Source organism: Nelusetta ayraudi, unplaced genomic scaffold (genome assembly GCF_046127955.1).
Source record: "Nelusetta ayraudi isolate G7.1 ecotype Tasmania unplaced genomic scaffold, CSIRO-AGI_Nayr_v1 ptg000002l, whole genome shotgun sequence".
Taxonomy (NCBI): domain Eukaryota; kingdom Metazoa; phylum Chordata; class Actinopteri; order Tetraodontiformes; family Monacanthidae; genus Nelusetta; species Nelusetta ayraudi.
In genome coordinates this window covers 2786441-2805753 of record NW_027466052.1, presented here as the reverse complement: position 1 = coordinate 2805753, position 19313 = coordinate 2786441, and the positions used below count along the sequence as shown (strand labels likewise).

At 45.6% G+C, this 19313-nt stretch overlaps 2 protein-coding genes across 6 annotated transcripts; one reads left to right on the top strand and one right to left on the bottom strand.

Annotated features, from left to right (window-relative positions):
- Positions 1 to 317: 317 nt before the first annotated feature.
- LOC142879183 (uncharacterized) lies at positions 318 to 3928 on the top strand. 4 transcript variants are annotated; one of them, XM_076012556.1, is made up of 2 exons: positions 318 to 430; positions 2958 to 3928. In XM_076012556.1, the coding sequence occupies exon 2, from the start codon at positions 3022 to 3024 to the stop codon at positions 3268 to 3270; it is 249 nt and encodes an 82-aa protein (XP_075868671.1). In that variant the 5' UTR covers positions 318 to 430; positions 2958 to 3021; the 3' UTR covers positions 3271 to 3928. The 4 variants fall into 4 exon arrangements, with proteins under 4 accessions (XP_075868671.1, XP_075868526.1, XP_075868752.1 ...); XM_076012411.1 differs by lacking the exon at positions 318 to 430 and adding an exon at positions 1442 to 1702; XM_076012637.1 differs by lacking the exon at positions 318 to 430 and adding an exon at positions 1722 to 1869.
- Positions 3929 to 5184: 1256 nt separating this feature from the next.
- gch1 (GTP cyclohydrolase 1) lies at positions 5185 to 18638 on the bottom strand. Of its 2 annotated transcripts, none has more exons than XM_076011735.1 (6): positions 18020 to 18638; positions 12657 to 12766; positions 9919 to 9974; positions 7728 to 7759; positions 7582 to 7643; positions 5185 to 6787 (listed from the first exon to the last, which is right to left on the bottom strand). In XM_076011735.1, exons 1-6 carry the CDS (start codon positions 18378 to 18380, stop codon positions 6209 to 6211), a joined length of 1200 nt encoding a protein of 399 aa, XP_075867850.1. In that variant the 5' UTR covers positions 18381 to 18638; the 3' UTR covers positions 5185 to 6208. The 2 variants fall into 2 exon arrangements, with proteins under 2 accessions (XP_075867850.1, XP_075867929.1); XM_076011814.1 differs by having other exon boundaries at positions 6529 to 6787; positions 7559 to 7643; positions 18020 to 18625.
- Between the last annotated feature and the right edge of the window lie 675 nt (positions 18639 to 19313).

Sequence of the window (19313 nt, the reverse complement as noted above, 5' to 3'; positions counted from 1 at the left end):
AGATTAAACATAAAGTTGCACTCGGAATAAACTCTTTTCTGGGGATTTACTGGCCTTTATACATTCTTATCAGAGAGATTTAAAGTCCACCATTTAAAAATCTGCAATAGAAAATGTTATTATGAACTGAGTTTAGGTCAAAAGCGTAGCGTAGGAGTTTATTTTTGTATAGCACTCTATTGGAAACATGTTTTTTAGGTCGGACACATAGGGTTTTTGGCTGCGGTACATTGAGTGGCCACTGGAGGGCGGTGGGGGGGACTCGCTGCGCCGCCATATTGGGCGTGTTCTCATAGTTCAGTTTTGTCAGTCCAGTTCTAATAATTAATCCCTGGCGCAGCTCGGCCATCCAACCCCACGACGCAATGCGGAAGTGTGGCTTGAGCAAGGGCCAGACACCGCTGCCCCGCCCGCTGTCTCTGGTGACACGGTAAGCGGGCCTCAGCTCTCACCAAAGAGCATCTTTATTTATTCATTTTTCATCCGAGATGCAATTTTAGCGGTTTATGTGTGTTTGGAGGTGACTTAAAATCCCAGCTGTTGTTCTCAACTCACTATGCAAAATTAAAAATACATAAATAAGTAAATAATAAAACGAGGAAGAGCGGAGGCTGGACAGGGTAAACAACGCTCGGTCGGTCGGTTTTTTCCAGGTTTTGCAACACTTCCGCAACCGCTCGTGGAACCCACGTCCGCCGCCGGCCGTTGAACGTCAGCGTTGAGGGGGAAACTGTCGGGGAAAACCTGCAAAACTGACTCCAGCAGCCAATGGGAGCGGGCGGGCTGTGGGCGGGGCTTGTACCTGAGAAGGTTTCTGTTCAACCGGTTCGTTCCCGGCTGACGGACAGTTTGGCCGGCCTGTGGAGTGACGAGGCCGCTCATCATCACCTGCATAACTGCAGCCCGGACACTTGTTGACTGTGTCCGGGCCAACGTGTCCAAGGAAATGAAGTCATTGTTTGATGACATTCAATTGATGTCAATGTTGACATATCAGTTCATAGAGAAATATAAACAGCAGTTTCTGGGTACACACGCACACACATGTATATATATATTCTACTTTTTAATCAAATTTCTTTCTGGTTTATTTAGATTTTTTTTGTCCTTTTATAACCCACAACCTCTTCAGTTTCCGTGTGTTTACCTGGCTTTATAAAAAAAAAATTTAAAAAAAAGAGGGAAGAAAAAGCTTTGTGCCTCTTTGGCTGTGTCATCAGACAGGTCTTCATCTTGTGTTTTGACCAGGGCTGGGTTAAAGTTCCAGAGACAGCGACACCACAAGACAAGCTGAATTATCCCCGTTTTCTCTTTGAGGTCACCTTGAATTTAGTTTGAATAATTACACACACTTTGAATACTTTAGATAATAAATTAGAGCCCAGAGGGGCTGGGATGGGGGCGGGTTTCACATGTTCAGGGGAGGCGGAGCTCAGTCGAGAATGAACAGGTGGAAAGAAGGAGTGCCGGCAGGAAGAACAGGTTTGCTGCGAGGTGCTGAGGCCAGACGAACCTTTTCATTTTCCCAGAGGACGGGAGCCGGAGCAGATTAACCGACTGGAAACAGACGCAGTCCAGATCTTTCGGGAGCTCACTGGAGGAGACGCCGTCAAACGGGAGAGAAGAGGACGCGGGATTAAAGGTCGAGCGGGCGGCTGCTCCACCAAATCAGGGCCGCCTCAAGGAAGAGCAACACGCCCAGGTGAGGCAAGGGGCCGTAATGTTTTCTGTTTTTCACGCCAGCTGCAAACTGTCACACGGACGAGGTAGACGTTGAGAGTCGACGACGCCGTCCACCACCTCAGAGATCAGGCCTTTTCCAAGCCACAGGGTCTCCACAGGATCCTCTCCCCGCGGGGTCAGCCGCAGGTCTGAGTGCCTCCACCTCCAGCTGGATCCTCCCTAGTCTCTCTCTCTCTCTCTCTCTCTCCCTCCCTCTCTCTCTCTCTGTTTTGTGCGACGGCAGCGTGGTCTTTGGCCCCCTCGCGGCACAGCTGTTTGTCTTAGCGGAGACACCGAGTCCGCTGACAAACAATGCAGACACGCGCAGCTAAAGAGGCTTCGACACAAAGTCCGCCGTCAGAGCTGACACATTGTAGAGGATTGGTTTCAGGTGGGCGTTGGCACCGACTCACCTGCTAATTAGAAGGAACGCTCGATGGCTTGATTAGCAAAACAGTGAAGGCTGAGTTGACTGGACGAGCCTCTTGCGTCTAATTCAGGGGGGAAAATGTCTGAATTCAGCCTTAAGTATTTTAAATTTTTCTTTATAGCTGGAAACGGATCTGCTTGATTCCCGCATTTATGTCCTCTATCTGCTTCCCACTCCTTTCTCCTGCTTTTTATTCCCCATCATCCCATCTCCTTCCCTCCCACGTCTTCTTCTCTTCCTCCTCAACTCCTTCCACATCTCCTCATCTCCTTCTCTACCTCCGCATCTCCTTCCACATCTCCTCATCTCCTTCTCCACCTGCGCATTTCCTTCCCCACCTTCTCATCTCCTTCCCCTCCACCTCTTCTCCTTCTCGTCCTCCTCATCTTCTTCTACGCCTCCTCATCTACTTCCACATCTCCTCATCTTCTTCTACATCTCATCTGCTTCTCCACCTCCTCCTCATCTTCTTCTCCACCTGTTCTCCTTCTCTTCCTCTTCTTTTCCTTCTACGCTCCCTCATCTCCTTCCACATCTCCTCATCTCCTTCCCCCACCACCTCATATCTTCTCCTTCTCCACCTCCTCATCTCCTTCCCAGCCTTCTCATCTCCCTCCACATCTCCTCATCTTCTTCCCTGCCTCCTCATCTCCTTCTTCCCCTCCTCACCTTCTTCCCTACATCCTCATTTTCTTCTCCATCTCCTTTCTTCCACATCCCTGTTCTCCCCACCTTCCTTCCCCTGTTTTCTGCCTCCCTTTCCTCTCCTTCACTTCATTTACCTTCCCTTTCTCTCTCATTCCAGTCTTGAGCTCCTCGTGCCCTCCGGCCGGTTGATTGCCTGATCGTCTTCAGCTCCACCCAGCGCCATGTCCAACATCAACGTGTCCATTGAGAACCCCTACGGCAAGGTGGTCATCCCCAGGGCGAAGATCCGCTCGTCGGACGACGTCTCCACGGTCATAACCAACCCGATGGCTCTGAGCAACGACGCCGGCAACCCGTACGGCGTGTCCAACGCCGACCCGCCGCCCTACGTGGTGAAGGAAGCCGGGGGAGGCGAGGAAGAGGAGGGCAGGAGCCGCGGCTGCTGCTACCGCTGCAGGAGGAAGAAGTGACGCTGCAGTGGGCGAAGGAGCGTCGCTGGATCGGACCAACTCATTCGCAGGTGTTCCCGGAGCAGGAGGAACAGATGAACGACTTGAGAAGATAAATGAAGGAGGGATGAATCATGAACCGGAGGTTGTTGTTTTTTTTTTTATGGGACCCGTCCCGCACTGGTCGGTTCAGCCTGATATTGAATGTTAACCCCTAAAGAAAAGGAGCCAATCAGAGGAGGGATTAGGCATCCGGGCGAGGTCCATAATAAGACTCTCCTCCTTGTTAGCCTTTTCTTATCAATGAAAACATTAAAAATATATATAAATCACTGTTACTTGAACAGTTCAGGCGTATAAGTGGAAGTATATATATAAAGTTTGAAAATGCCAAATGAAATTGTATCTTTTAATATATCCTTTAATGTAAATATTGATGAAGATGAACAAAGAGTTATAGTATATGAATGTAAGTATGGTTGTTTTTCAGGTTACAGGAAGTGTTGAAAGTATGCATTTTATTTGTTTGTACTGACATTTAGATGCTAAGACGTGTTGCAATTTTTAATAAAAACTAAGAATCCAAGCTATAGCATTTGTTTAGAACCGTTAACTGATGTGTGGAGATTGTCTTTTGGAAGTTCTTTTTCAAATAAAGTTTCTCGACATTTGTATCATGCTTTCTTGCCCAGATGTTAATACTTTGTCTTTAAATGGCATACATGATCCACTGTTAAGCTGAGTGGATGGCTTCTGAACTTTGTTAAATGATTTCAAATCCTCTATTCTGCTTCAGTTAGTCAGTCAGTCTTGGCATCATCAAAGTGGCAAAAGTATCATTGCTCTTGGTGACATCACAAAGGTGTTAATTTAAACCATAAAGACCCACAAGATGACTCGCCTAGAAGGACTCAGCTAGCTGTATTTCTGTACATTTTAGGCTCCTAATATTTTGAACATTAGCAAGTTGCTGCTGAATTCTCTTAATATAATATGATGACATAATATTTCTAATATTATTGCTATCATAAGTGTTAGCTTTTCGTTGAGGTTTTATGTGTCTATTTATAGATTTATATCTATCTATATCTATAATCTATATCTATATACATATCTATATGTATATATATATATATACAGAGAGAGATGTGACGTCAGATGCCATAGTATGTGAACGTTATGTTGCAGCTGTGAAAAGGCGAAGTGCACGATATTTGGAGATTTTGAAGAAGAAACAGCGACATCGAGTGGTTACATTTTATATTGCAGCGTCTTTCACTTCCTGCGCCTCTTGCCAGTGAGCTACTGCTGACAGACGGAGGCAGGAGGACAGTGAGGGGGTAGGAAGTAGCAATGAAAGAAGGCTGGACTTAAAGATGTACTGCCATCACACCAGTTTTTAGACAAGAAGTAATATTAGAGACTGATGCAAAGCACACCTGTGACACGCTAGTTTTCTCAACTAATATGCTAGGACTCATAATAAAGTGTTAGCCGCTGGCGGTACAGAAATAATTAACACAGGCCACAACTGGAGTTATCTACATGATAAATAAAAAAAAACAAGTAGAATAAAGCGTAGCTTTTTGTGAATGTTTTGCTGTGTAACTATGTATGATATATTTCTGTGCAAACCAGTTCTGGATCTGCCAGCTTTCCAATTTGTGTCCCCCTTACATCCTTGGCCAGATGATTGCCATCAATTGTGTTTCGATAAAAAAAAACTGCCAATCCGACATTTTCTATGTCTGGGATTTTTTTCCTCTCGGAGTTGTGTAGCAACTTTATGTCTACTTAACCCCGCACGCAGTAGGGGACGTTGGTGAGTACATCAAATGTCTGTTTGTTCCATCAAGTTCCCTTTGACCCACACAAACACCAGCTATGTATCTTGACCACTGCGATCAGTTAATAAAAACACCGTGCCGATGCTGTCACACACACACAGATATTTATTTTCCTTGATTAAAAAGTATTTAAAACACAAGTACATAAAGTGACAGTGATGGTGGGCAGACCAAAGACATAGGTCACCCCGCTTTACAAGGCCACGGACAATGAGAGCACACACACACACAACACACACACACAACACACACACACACACACACACACACACACACACACACACACACACACACGCACACATCAAAAGAAGCTTAAACCTTCCAGAATCAGTCTGGGGACGAACACTGAAATGGCAAAATATTCCGACACAAGTAAACACAAAGACATTTTACACTCAGTCGACCTGCTGTCTCTCTCTTGCTCTCTCTCTCTCTCTCTCTCTCACACACACACACAAACACACACACACATACACATGGGCTTCGACCCTGGTGGACTTTGAAGTTTCAGACTGTTGTCAGGTTGGATGTACTTGGCACAAACAGGCAGATCTTCTGCGAGAACAATGAAACGATCACAGGGGCAAAAATGTCAAAGGTGAGTTTGTCGACTCCCCCCCAAAAAAATTGATGTAGAGTTTTTAGTTTGTACACTGCTGTAGAACTGAGAGTCGAAAAGTCGCAGTTACACTAAAAACAATCTCCACAGGTCACCAAAAATCCACATAAAGCATCAGAGAACTTACGACTGTGACATAATCAGCAGCTTGTAAACAGAGCTTCAATGCGATGTCTGTTTAGTAGTGTGAGCAGGAGCCTGTTGACTTAGTCCTGACTTAGTAGCTGGGATCCCACTACAGTTTTATGCAAAATAAAAGCAATATTTGCAAACTTTCGAGTACAAGTACAATTGCACTTAGTGTGCATTTCCACGTGTTGTATATTGCATATATGTATATATATGTATATATATATATATATATATATATATATATATATATATATACATATACCTCCTTATGAGGACTTTTTCAGGATATTTTAGAGGTTTTACAAAATGCAGGTGTTTCTATCACCTGGTTTTTATTGCGCTGTTTAGGTTTTGCGCATTTCTAATGGTAATGGAGACATAATGGCCATAGAATATGACAACAATTTGACCCTATAAAAATTTTTTGTTTGATTTCAGATTTTAAGATTAGGTCAAAATCAAAGGTTAATAAATTAAAAGCAGCGGGCGCGGCCCCTTGTTTGTCATTCAAGGCTCTTGAACTGAACAGGAAGTTAAAGTCTGAGGCGCCGTCTGAATGGGAAACGCTGAGATGCTGAGGACAAATTATCACGTCCAACTGAGAGCAGCCTGAAGCCACTCGACACCTTTGGTCAGGTACTGCCTGCCCACACACAGACAGACAGACAGACAGACAGACAGACGCACACACGCACGCACGCACGCACGCACGCACGCACGCACGCACGCACACACACACACACACACACACACACACACACACGGGTAGAGTTGACCTCAGGCCACTGGAAGAGGAGGATAAATTCCGCCTCCTCAACTCCGGATGAGTGTGAGAAACTCGTCGCGGGTTTTGGGATCTTCCCTGAAGACGCCCAACATTGTGCTGGTGACAGTTTTGCTGTTCATCTTCTGGACGCCGCGCATCACCATGCACATGTGACTGTAGGGGGGAAGGGACGCCACGTCAGTTGACATGAAGAAGAGGAACAAGCGGTAAAGAGGTAAAACTTTGGAGGAACGGAAGAAGAAATTGAAAATAAAAATGAAAACTGTAAGGATGCGGTTGGAGGGACATTCTGAAAAATAGAGACATGCAAAATAGAGGGAAAATAATTCAACTAACGACAAAAAAATAGAAAATGGGCAAACCAGTCGGAACTAATGTAGAATTTAGCGCAAAGGGAATGAAAAAGTGAAATAAGGGAGTGCTGAAGTGAAAAGCAGGAAACTGACCAAACATAAAAGTTTGAGAAGCACAATGTTGTGATGGCCAGAGGGGGGCGCAAGCTTAAAATATAATGAATGTGAAATTCTGATCAAATACCTCTGAAAAGCAAACACTATAATTATTTCCTAATTAGGGATGAATGTGGATACTAATTGACCTAATACAATACAAGGATGAGCATCAAAGTCAAAGGAGGAGGAAACTAATGTATAAAACCACACAGAAGAAGGTCAAAAGGAAAAACAGAAGCAATAGAAATGCAAATAAATAAAGAGGAAAAGGAAGACGTGTGTCTACAATGAAACAGGGCAGCGAGAAGAGCCAATCAGGGACGACGCAGAAAAACAACATTCACGGCAACAGTGCCGGAGGGTGCAGGGAAAATGCGATTAGACCAGAAACAAAGCAGCCAATCAGCAGGAGGATAAGAGGGAAGAGCAACAGGAGGTGAGCGAGTTCAGTCTCAGAGGAAGGAACACGTACGTGGCCTCGATGACCACACCCACCCCGGTGGGCTGCAGGGCCTCGGTGATAGCCACGGCGATCTGTTTGGTCAACCTCTCCTGAACTGGAGATCAAACAGCACAGGGTTAGACGAGACCAACGGCCTCGACGCGACCGTCGGAGCGCGGGAACACGTCGGCCATCTCACCTTGGAGCCGTCGGCTGTAGATCTCCACAATCCTGCGGAGAGAGAAAAGAAAAGAAAAGGACAGCATCAGCACTGCGTCAGTGTGGGTGACAAGACCGGCAAGATCTGAAATAGAAGAGGATCTGAATGAAAGTGAGTTTGATCACAACTGAAAAAAGAATTTACTCATTATATAATATATATATGTATATATATATGTATATATATATACATATATATATATATATATATATATATATATATATATATATATATATGTATATACATATATTTTATATACATAAAAAATAAAACACACACCTGCACACACTTTGACAAACTGCTGTTCTCTTTGTCGAGGTGTTTTCCATTTTTTCTAACTGCTCCATGACAAAAAAATGCAAACAAACAAAAAAACAATTGGCTTTGTCTATCCAATGATCAAAGGTCTTTTCAACATTTTTGTCCCTTGTGTAACCAGTGTGTTGCGTGCCGTTATTGTCTGCCTCTCAAAGGTGTTCAATAAAAACACAAAACTTACACAGTGCGCTCCAGTGATTTGCACTCTCTCCGCCCAATCTCTCTCCAAAACACAGTCATTAAGCCGAAAGTGCTAAAAGGACTGCGTTACTTTGCCTGAGTGACGGTTGCAACCCATCGTTGGTAGATCAGCTTTGTCATTAATAAGCATGTTTGATGATGTTTTTGGCAGTCTACCTTTCATAAATCAGGCCCATTGAGTGAACATAAAGTTGGGCAGAGATTCTGCTTTCAAAACGGAGGCCAACTAAAAACCTGCATTCTGTCCTTTGGCCAGCAGGGACAGCCAAGAATGAATTCACACCATTACAACCCGGTTAGAATTTTTTTGTTGGACAAAATTGTCAGTTTGATAAAAATTCAGCCAGTCGGTTCCAACATACATTTAAATGCATTATATTGAGTAAAAATGCTCATACATTTTTGGCAGTGGCCTACTGGCGGTTGGATCACACACCCAAATATGGAATCTTCCAGTTTCAAAACAAAACCTGAACCTCAAGATGGCGCCGCTGACCATGACACCGACCTCTGGGCTCCAGAACGGCTTTTCACAAAACAAATGGGCGACGTTGCGACGACTCTGCCCATGTCTAATTTACAGTCAGTGACGCCACACCACTTAATCACCATTAGATGGCGCAGTTTTGCAATGCATGGTCCACCAAAACAAACCGTCTCCCTGCACATCGTCATCGAAACCACCAGTGACCAATCAAGGCGGCGCCTGTTCACTGATATTTTTTTGCATGTTGACAAAGTTGCCAGTGTGGGCGGATATTCGGCAACTGGACGTCCAACAACAATATGTCACATTTCATTATCGCAGGCCGCCACAGAAAGCGGCTGACGTCATCACACGTGGAAAAAAGAGAAGGAGCTTATTTTTAGTCGAAGCATCCTGGTCTTCACCTCTGACCTGCTGCTCTTCTCGCTGATCACAACCAGTTCTGACAAACTCCACTGGCGGCAAAATGTCACAAAAAAGCAAAAGGGCCGCGAGGAGAAAGATCACATGAGCGAGATCAGCGACGAAAGGCAGGAAGCTTCGGTGGGAGACGGAAGAAAACTTCCACCCTTCAAATATCGTTAATTGACCAAATAAAATAAAGTACGAAATAAATCCTACAGGAAAAAGCTGATGCGTCAGGGTGAGGAATAACGTGTGTGTGTGTGTGTGTGTGTGTGTGTGTGTGTGTGTGTGTTTGGGATAGTACTAACTATACTGTAAATAGAATGAGGGGACCACACCTTTAAATGATGGTTTGTTTTATTGCACTAGCTTTGATTGGCACCACCTGGTGTAAAGTGGAGACCCTAGCAGGTCAAATGTAATTGTAAAAAACGGACTTTGCAATTTGCCATCACGTTGTGTGTGTGTGTGTGTGTGTGTGTGTGTGTGTGTGTGTGTGTGTGCGTGTGTGCGTGTGTGTGTTGAATCTGATCCTGCTGACCCCAATACCTTGCGGCTTATCGCACTAACAAGCCTCACTGACCACACACACACACACACACACACACACACATACACACACTTTTAATAATCAGCTTAAACACACACTCACACACCTAGTGTTAGTTGGATGATTAAACAGAGAGGAAACACACACGGGCAAGCGCGCGCACACACACACACACACACACACACACACACACACACACACATACTAACCTGGCCAGCTTGCTGAGGCCCAGGACTCTCTTGTTGGGGAGGTAACCAATGTGAACCTGCAAAAAAATTGAGCACATCTATTTTTAAAACGTTATCAAAAATCCTCATCTAAACCACTCTCCCACAGCACTGCATTACTCGACAGAAACGTGGCGGTAATGTTTTTAATTTTTTCAGTCAATTTGCAGGACGTTTGTGTTTCCTCAACAAACAGAAACAGTCTTCCGGCTAATGAAACCTAGGGGTGCGAAACAACTGCAGGAGCAAAATAAATAGAGAAAAAAATAAAGGGGGGGGGAGAAGAAGGAATCACAGCAGGTGGACGAGCACGAAGATGAGAGCCGGATGGACATGGAACGGAGAATCACTGCGCTGAATAGCTGGAGGCTCTAACACACACACACACACACACACACACACACACACACACACACACACACACACACACACACACACACAGGCACTCCACTCAAATGTCAAACTCAATTTGTTGACAAGAAGGGAGAAAGGGCAGCGGCGGCAGATCTGCTCTCTCCCCGCCGTCCCTCCCACGGCGCCGCCGTCTTCTGACAGATCGACATCAAACACGTCCACTGAGACGGACAGACGGACGGACGCACCACCGCTTATCAGCTCGCAAAATACATTTACCAGCGCACGTTGGCTGGGCACTACACACAGCACGGAAGGGAAACATTGAAGCAGAGGCGAGAGCAGGCAAACAGACAGATTGATACGCTGTATCATGTAATGTGTCATCAATCAGCATGAATTTAATCATCAGGGCTGTCAAATGATTAATCTTTTTAATCGAGATTAATCTTTGACTACCCATAGTTACCCGCGACTAATCACGCTTTTGATTCGCATGTTGAAAATTCTGACGGTTTGCATTTCAAATGTTTATGTCCATATGAATATGAAGCAATTCTTTGCAGAATGTGTTGATTAGAACCAAATGAACACAAGGAAAGGATTTCATTTTGAACTTTGGAAAGATTATGGTCAGAGCAGTCAGTTGCCGCCCATTTAGCATTAGCCTCAGTTAGCTTCTTGAATGTACTTCCGTCGATAGGTCCGTGGCGACTCCCATCACTCTGAAATGGTGCTTTGAGCAAAGCGGCGCATCGCCAGTCTGAAGATCACTGGCCGCACCTGGATGTTCAGAGTGCAGCTGGTTGCTGAAACCATCACCGTTGTGTGAATCGCACAAAACAAACACAGCTAACATTAGCAGGAATCATAGCGCTACGGTTTGAGGAGCTGACTACGGGTGGAAGAGACTAAAGGCTTGCGATTAAAGTGCGATTTGAAAAATTAGCACTGTATTTAATCTTGTTGCGATTATTGGGTTAATGACGACCGCCCTAGTAGTCATCATTTAAAACTAATTAATATCCAGAGAGAAGCGAGTTTAGCCATCCGTTCAGAGCCTCCCGCTAAAAGTGATGCTGAGACAAATACGATGCGGTCTGAGAGGGCGAAGCCAATGCCTGCCCTCACTGTAAGTGATACTGCTTTGAAGATTTATCCAATGACTGGTAGCTGTCAGGACACCAGCTGACCTGTAGAGGGAGGAGCAGCAATACAAGAGCGCTGAGGTGTGGAGGTGGGCGGCGGGGGGGGCAGCGCGGCGAGTCACTGATGGACAGACGGACAGATGAAAGAGGTTGGAGGACGTGGGGGAGAGCAGCCACACACACACATGCGCGCGCGCGCGCACACACAGATAAAGTGCTGTGCAACTGGAACGTATTCAGCTAGCACAGATTGTAGTACCACGTAGTACCATGTGGGGCAGTGTCAACCAGAAAATAAAGACTGACCAGATGATAAAGGGAAAAAACAACATGGAAGAATACAATTTCTTTTTTTCTTTTTTCTTTTTTTGCAAGTTGTTGAGAATTAATAAAACACAGGGCCGGTAACGAAGAAGAAGACGTGGAGACCGGCTCCCTCTAGTGGAAGCATAACTCTCTATTTCATTTGCATGTCGTCAGCCAAAGTTTTAATGTTCAGTTTGCGCAGTATGTCGCTAAAAAGTGCCAACCAGTTTGGTCTTCCTCTGAAAAAGTAAAAAGCAATAAAAACGAGTAAACATACACCTCCACATGCGTGCGCACGCGCGCGCACACACATATAGAACAAGTGTGATTCACTACTGTCATCAGGATTCATTTAAAGCAGCAGAAAGAGGCGATGAGCCCCTTTGTCTGAAATGTTGTGCACCTGCCGACGGGCGATGGAGTGATAACAGAGGAGGAGGAGAAAGAGAAGGAGGAGAAGGAGGAGGCGGAGGAGGAGGAGGAGGAGGACAGTGAGCTCACAGAGACAAAGCGAGAGACCAGGAGCAGTTTCTGGCGGAGGAGGCGAGGAGTAAAACAGACGTGGGGACTAATCTGATTGTCCCTCGTGCCGTCTGACGTTCAGGCTCCAGATAAATGGTTTTCACAGATAGACATCAGCCACCATGTTTGCTGCTCGCGTGGCGTTTATGGATGACGTTTGGGATATTTTCAACTTCCTCAACTCGACCAACATAAAAAAAAAACAGCTTCAGATCAGGCACTTAGTATATTATACGTATTACAAATATATTTATTGAGATTTGAAGTTTAACCACCATCTTAACCGAGTGATTCGTCTGAAGGTATCTAGACCACTAGAAATATAATGAGGGCAATGATAATTCTAATAATAATGAGAAGGAGGAGGCGGTCAAAGTGGGGGCTCCTCACCCTGCCGAAGATGGGTACCAGGTGGTGCTCACACATGGAGAACATGTCGATGTCTTTGACGATTACCATCTCGTCGTGGTCCTCGTCGAAGATGGCGTCGTTCATCACGTCTGCCAGAACAGAAGCATAAAAAAGGTTACTTTAAAAAAAAAATTGCTAGTTCACGCATCTGGAAATACGTTGTTTTGTTGTTGTTTTTTTGAACGACAGCACGTTCTTTCGGGAGAAATATTTTGTACTTATTCATGCCTACTTGTATTCTATCATGTAATTCATTCTATTCTACAACTTGAATCCACTCAGGTGATTTAATGATGATACACATTATTAATGATCAACCTAAAGTGCTGGGTTTTCTCAGGGGCTGGACTCAGATGAATTCCATTGTGCATCAATCTCTCTGGACCATGCTGCTTCGCCTCTGCCAGTGTTACGTCAAATTCTGCTGCTTTGCAGGGATCCAAACCCAGCCCTAACTGTAGTCCTAACCCAGCCCTAACTGTAGTCCTAACCCAGCCCTAACTGTAGTCCTAACCCAGCCCTTACTTGGACCCTAACCCAGCCCTTACTTGGACCCTAACCCGGCCCTTACTTTGATCCTAACCCAGCCCTTACTTGGACCCTAACCCTCACCTCACAAATGAAAAATGAAGATGAAACTTTGGCACTGCTCATAGAACATTCACACTGCCGGCCGTCCAGCCGACGTTTCTCCTTGTCGTTGACTTTCACGCGAACATGGTCCCCTAATTATAGCCCTGCCTCAGTGCACCCTTCTTCCTGTTGTCGCGTTATTACATTTTTCAGTTGCTCCAGTCCAATAAAGCAGTTTATCTGCCTGCGACGGATGCTGCCGCTGCCGCCACCTTCCTTTCTTTTTTCTTTTTTTAATTTCCTGACTAGTTATTTGTTCGCAGGGGAGGAGATGAGGGTGTGTGTGTGTGTGTGTGTGTGAGGTCAGTAAAGCAACAGCTATCTCAGCGACCTGTTGCCTGTTACTCTGCAAACACACCAACAGGTGGATCAGAGGAACGACTACCAAAGGTCTCTCATTCTTTTTGAACCAGAGGGTTTCATAGAAACAAAAGCTTGTTTCATCTCTTGCTCTTATTTGTGTGGATTAAATGTTTCTGCTGCAAACACTTGCGCAGTATTTTGCAGCTTTGAGTCCCCCCAACCTCCAATTTCTATTATATAACATTATTTCAGAGTGCACAAATTTTTGGAGAGCTCAGTCAGTAAAATCCCCCCCCCCGCAGTCCTTAAAGACACTTTGTGTTTGGTTTGTTTTTTTTTCCTGTCGACAACAAACCTGATTTGCGGTTTGTTTTGCCTTCAGGTTGACACTGTAATGAGGAGGAAATCCAGTTTTAAGCACTTTGTCATTAGAAACACAGTTGGCCTGGCATGTGGACATCGGCTCTCATGTTGTTTCCAGGCTAACGGTTAATGAGCAGAGCGACACTGCTACACAAACGATTCAGTGTCAAGTGTTCAGACACGCCGGGTGGAAACGCACACATGACATCTCACCGTCTGTATCGGGATGAACACAAAACACCTTGGTTAGTTTGCAAATCCTGTTGTACTTTATTGTGTTGGTATTTGTCCTTACCACTTAAACATGGCTAAAACTATCCATTGTTTGGCAAAGAGGAATTCAAAACACAAGTTTGTTGTGTTTTTGCCACGAGAGGGTGAAAGAAAGTTGTGAGCATCCTACTGCCAGTACAGGAGCAGGATAATCAGGAAACGGGTTAAAATGGCATAATAACGAAAGAATTCACATACACACACACACACTTACACACACACACACACATACAAAGGCCCGAGGAGAATGATGTTTAGCTAACCTTAAACAAATAAAGGGCAAATAAAGGGTGATGGGCTGATGGTTCTGATGCCTTGGGTGTCAGGTAATGACAGTGTGACTCATCATGTTCTCTGATGAGTCACACTGTCTCATGTTTTTGTATGTATGTGTGTTAGGGTGGGGGTGTTATTCAAGACACTTTGAACAAAGCCAGAGACAGAAAAAAAAAAAAAAAAAAAAAAAAAACTCCCCCAGAAACTAAATGAACGTGGACACGCAGTTCCAGGTTCATAGAACGCATGCACGTCCCAGCTTTCACATCCCATAATTAATCCCGAGGAAGTCAAAGTTGTTTCTGTGACATGTTGGTCAAACGCAGCCTTCAGGCCACAAATAAGACAGTGGGTCGTTGCTGGGTGACCACGCAATCACCTGTTAGCCATTCAGAACTTGTCTTTGCTACCATCTGTATCATTGCAGTATATAAGTGAGTAACAGTCAGACCACTTATACACTTAAAATATAATGTGTTTGTACAAGATAAGATGTCGATGCTGCATTTTGGTGGGAATAGAAAGCGGCCCTGGGACGGACTGAAAAACACACACACACACACACACACACACACACACACACACACACACACTCTGCAGTTTTTAATTGCTGGAAAAACCAAGTCGATGTTTTGATGAAATTTGTTTAATAAGTTTCAACAAAGGATCCATTTTCTAACCAGGTGAGAACAGGGACTCTGAAGTCTGGCTTGTCCATGTTGTCAACCTCCCGAAGAAAACAAATTCTGCATTAGTCCATAGATTATAAATCAAACCAGCTTCCTTAACTAATAAATTGGGGGGCAAGTGCAGGAGGGTTAAGGCGGTGACAAAAGTGAGAAATCACAATTTGCACTGCCAGAAGAAAGAAGAAGTAGAAACAAGGCGAGCCGCCAGCAGCCTGATGTTGGCGGCTGTTGTAGAGAGGTTTCGCTTTTATCAAGACTCGTTGGTTAGATGTCATTAGCATTTAACAAAGAGACTGTCTTCAGTGTGTCACACTATTGCTGGTTGGAAGGTGACAGGTGGGTGTGGACAGGTGAGCTCCAGTCCAGGAGGATCACAGAGTCGCTCTCTGTCAAAACGCTTCAAGACGGTTATTGTCTGAAAGCGAAGGAAAGAGTGACACTACACATTGTGCGCATACCACCGGGGGGCGTCGCAGTCGTCTTGCCACACGTCTCGTCTTCGGTCACGTTTTTTTCCATTAGGTTTAACCCGAGTCCACCTGCCTGGGAGCAAACAGGTGACATTCCCACGACTGGACGAGCCTTTTTGTTTGATTGGTTCCTTTGTTTTGCCTTAAACGATTAAATGGGAGCACACCTCATTTAAGCTTCCTTTAATTTTAAGCAGAGTAATTAATAATAATATTCATCTTCATTTTATTCCCCATGTGACGGTCCACTTGTTATCTCATAACATCACAAGTTCAATATCCGGCCTAATACCTGCGACCTTCCCCTTTATTTGATCATGTGTTCGACAACAAGCGGATTTTAGGCTTGTGTTGTAATGAAAGCTGAACCCGTGAACCCCCCCCCCACCAAACTCCACCCCCCGAACACACACACACACACACACACACACACTAATCCAACAAAGTGACGCTCACTGAAGAAAAAAAAAACTCAAACACTCGGTGGCTACATGTGTTTTCTGTGTTCTGCACTTTCCAATAAGTCAATGGGGAGTCTCCTGCAGCAGCCAATCAGCAGACAGACACAGCACCGCCGCCAACGATGCACACGTGTGTGTGTGTTGGTTTGCCGCCGTCATCTTGACCTCTGCTCATTTATTTTTGCGCCGCTGGTTTTCGGAGCAAACAGATGTGCCGCTCGCCGTCGTGTCACAAGGAAGTGACGCGGCAACAACATTTTTTTCTGCTTTCACTGAAAGCGTCACTCTGTTTACTCCAAATTCCTTCTTTTACACGCTCCCCCACCCCTCACCTACCCCACCCCCTCACTGAGTCCCTCCCCCGCCGCCGCTCAAATCGCCCAAAGTGACTCCAGATGGACTCGCGAGGACGACCAATGTGGGCCCGGCACTGGAGGTCGACACCCCCTCCCACGCCATCACTTTCAAAATATGTTTGAGTTGATTTTAGAACGACATTCGATTCGTCACAATTCTGGGATCATTTCTCTGGGAATATTTAGCCCTCTGTTAACAGCTTCCTGCTAAAAATGCTTTGTTGGAGCTACACATAGCAAAGGAAGGACTTTTCTCTGTGGCAGGAACTTTAAAGGTCCAGTGTGTACCGACAGAACTAGAAAATCAAGCCAAATTTACACACTGGACCTTTAAATCGATGTGCTGCTTTGTTCTGCTAGGAGTGCAAGTCTATACAAGCACGTTTCGTCATGAGTCGACCCACAAATTAGCGACTTCAACGGATCTGACTCCTCAGGTACTGCAGAAACCAACCAACCGCACAACTGCCACTCACTTCCTGCACCTGGCTCAGGTGGTTCCAGCTAGTTTAGCTCAGGCCACGCCTCCATTCAGACTGAGGTCACCAAGCATCCCTGGACCTGTTTGTCACGTTACACGACAACCGGCGATGGCAGGCTCGCAGCTCAACACGACGCATCCAGAGGTTTCATCAGAGACTCCGAGGTGTGTGTGTGTGTGTGTGTGTGTGTGTGTGTGTGTGTGTGTGTGTGTGTGTGTGACGAGGCCTCAGCATTGTGTTCAGGTGCGGTGGCCACACCCACTCAGGAGACAGACGCCGTTGATGATGGTTACAGAGGATCTTGAGACCCACAACCGAGTTTCAACCCTGGAATTAATTACTGATGTCACTTTAAACAACTGCCTTTTTTAGTTGATAATAGTCACGTATTCCTGTGCTCTTCATTTATCGGCGGTGGATGTTGCAGTGGCTTGGCAGTGTTACTCCATGGCAAAAAGGTTGTGAGTTCAAGTCCCTGCCTGGGGCCCTTCTCTGTGTGGAGTCTGCGTGCGAGCTGAAGTGGGAACTCTCGGTTGTCCGAAGGAGTGAGCGCAAGTGCGAATGGTTGGTTGTTTTTATGTGGCCTCTGCGATAAACTGGCGACTTGTTCAGGATGCGACCCCCCCCACCCCCCTCTGACAACTGGGATTGGATGGACGGATGCACCAACGTCTGGGTGCAGACGGTTGAACACAAAATAACTGTTTGAGCGTTGTGTGTTTTAATGAAATTAATATTTATCTTTGGTCTTGTTTTCACACATTTGAGCCGACTTCTGGGTAAAAATAAAAACCGCAATCATTTCAAATAGTCTATTCCAGCACCTCCTCCTGGGTTCAGGGAAATCTTTGAAGTGGGGGAAAAAAGAGGAGCTGAGAGTGTAAAAGTTAATTCTGAAATGAAGAAACAGAGTGAATTTCTTCCTCATTTCATCGCTTCTCCTTTTACCTTTCCCAACAACTGTCTACGCATGTCCTCGCCCCTTCCTTCCTTCCTTCCTCCCTCCCTCCCTCCCTCCCTCGGACCGGGGACTCACCGATGATCTTCTCCTGGTAGCCCTTGGTGAAGAACTGCATGGCGGTGGCGGCCCTCCAGGGGGTCTTGAGGAGACCCTGGCGCTGCGGGTCCTCGCCCAGACCCCGCAGGATGGTGGTGTAGGCGGCGGCCAGCGACGGCAGGCTCATCTCGTTGTCCTCCACGCTGCGGGTGCGCTCCTCCCTCCAGCTCTCCATCACCGAGGAGGCCGCCCGCTGCGAGCCGGACTCGGTGCAGGAAGTCTGGGCAGTGGCGGCGGCGGCGGCGAACGACCCTTCAAAGTGTCCGTTTAGGACGGAGCCACCGTCCCCGGACTCCTTCTTGTCGCCGGGACCGGCCGTGGACTTCCTGGACTTTTCCATCCTACACGTCGGCCAACTTGCGCTTCTGTTCCTCCCACTTGTTGCGGCTCTAGGTTCCCGACAGCGGCTCTCTCCTCTCCCGGCTCCATCCCCGGATTTTATACAGCCAGATTACCCCTCAGCCCCCTCCTCCGGCACGCCTCCCATTGGTTGAGCGGCTCCAGAGGGGGCGGGGTCTCAAAACAGGCGCCCAAGGATCAGAGTATTGGCTCCGAGGAGAAACCTGCTCGCCGCCAGATTGCGGACACGTTGCTGGGAGAAGGTTCCGTCTTTGTTCTCTGAGACTGAGAGGAAAATGAAGAGAGATGTTTAAGCAGAGTTGGGCAGTCAGGAAGTACAGATGCTTCGTTTCTGTGCTAAAATAGATTTTTCACTTTCACTTTTGCCTCGACACAAATATTGTGTGCTTTCTACTTCTTATACCGCAAACACATGCTTGTTACTTTTGTGTTTAAAAGGTTGTAGGTCATAGGTCACTTATGTCGTTGCTTGAAGTGGAGCTTTTTGAACTCTGATGTTGTGTATTCCAATATAAAAGTGGATGTTTTAGAGGAAGATTATTTTGAAGAAACCTCCTCAGAGATACTCTGACCTCTGGTCAATTCAGATTTTTCTGTCACCTTTCAATTTTTGCTATATTATCAACAAATTTTAAATGTTTACATAAGCACATTGGAAAATCAGAATTCTCTGACTTTTACTTGAGTAAAGGAGTTAAATCAGAACTTGGGGTTAGCAGAACATCTTATTTTCTGCACTTTTACTTGAGTATAAGACGTGAACCGAAGGCTCAGGTTTCCTGACTGCTCCACCATTTCAATTTTTTTTTTATATCAATTGTTGTATTATATTGTTGTATCTTTTGTGTGAATTGTTCTTTTTATGTTAATTGTTGTATTGTTGGGGATGAAATTTAACAGCAGTGCTAAGTCT

What these genes read in the sequence shown, in the direction of transcription:
- LOC142879183 (XM_076012556.1), top strand. Translation starts at nt 3,022, where the DNA reads ATGTCCAACATCAACGTGTCCATTGAGAACCCCTACGGCAAGGTGGTC.
- gch1 (XM_076011735.1), bottom strand. Translation starts at nt 18,380, where the DNA reads ATGGAAAAGTCCAGGAAGTCCACGGCCGGTCCCGGCGACAAGAAGGAG. An exon ending in GGCCTCAGCAAGCTGGCCAG is followed by an intron (nt 7,760 to 9,918) that starts GTTAGTATGTGT and finishes CTCTCTCCGCAG; the next exon opens with GATTGTGGAGATCTACAGCC. An exon ending in AGGCCCTGCAGCCCACCGGG is followed by an intron (nt 6,788 to 7,581) that starts GTGGGTGTGGTC and finishes TCCCCCCTACAG; the next exon opens with TCACATGTGCATGGTGATGC.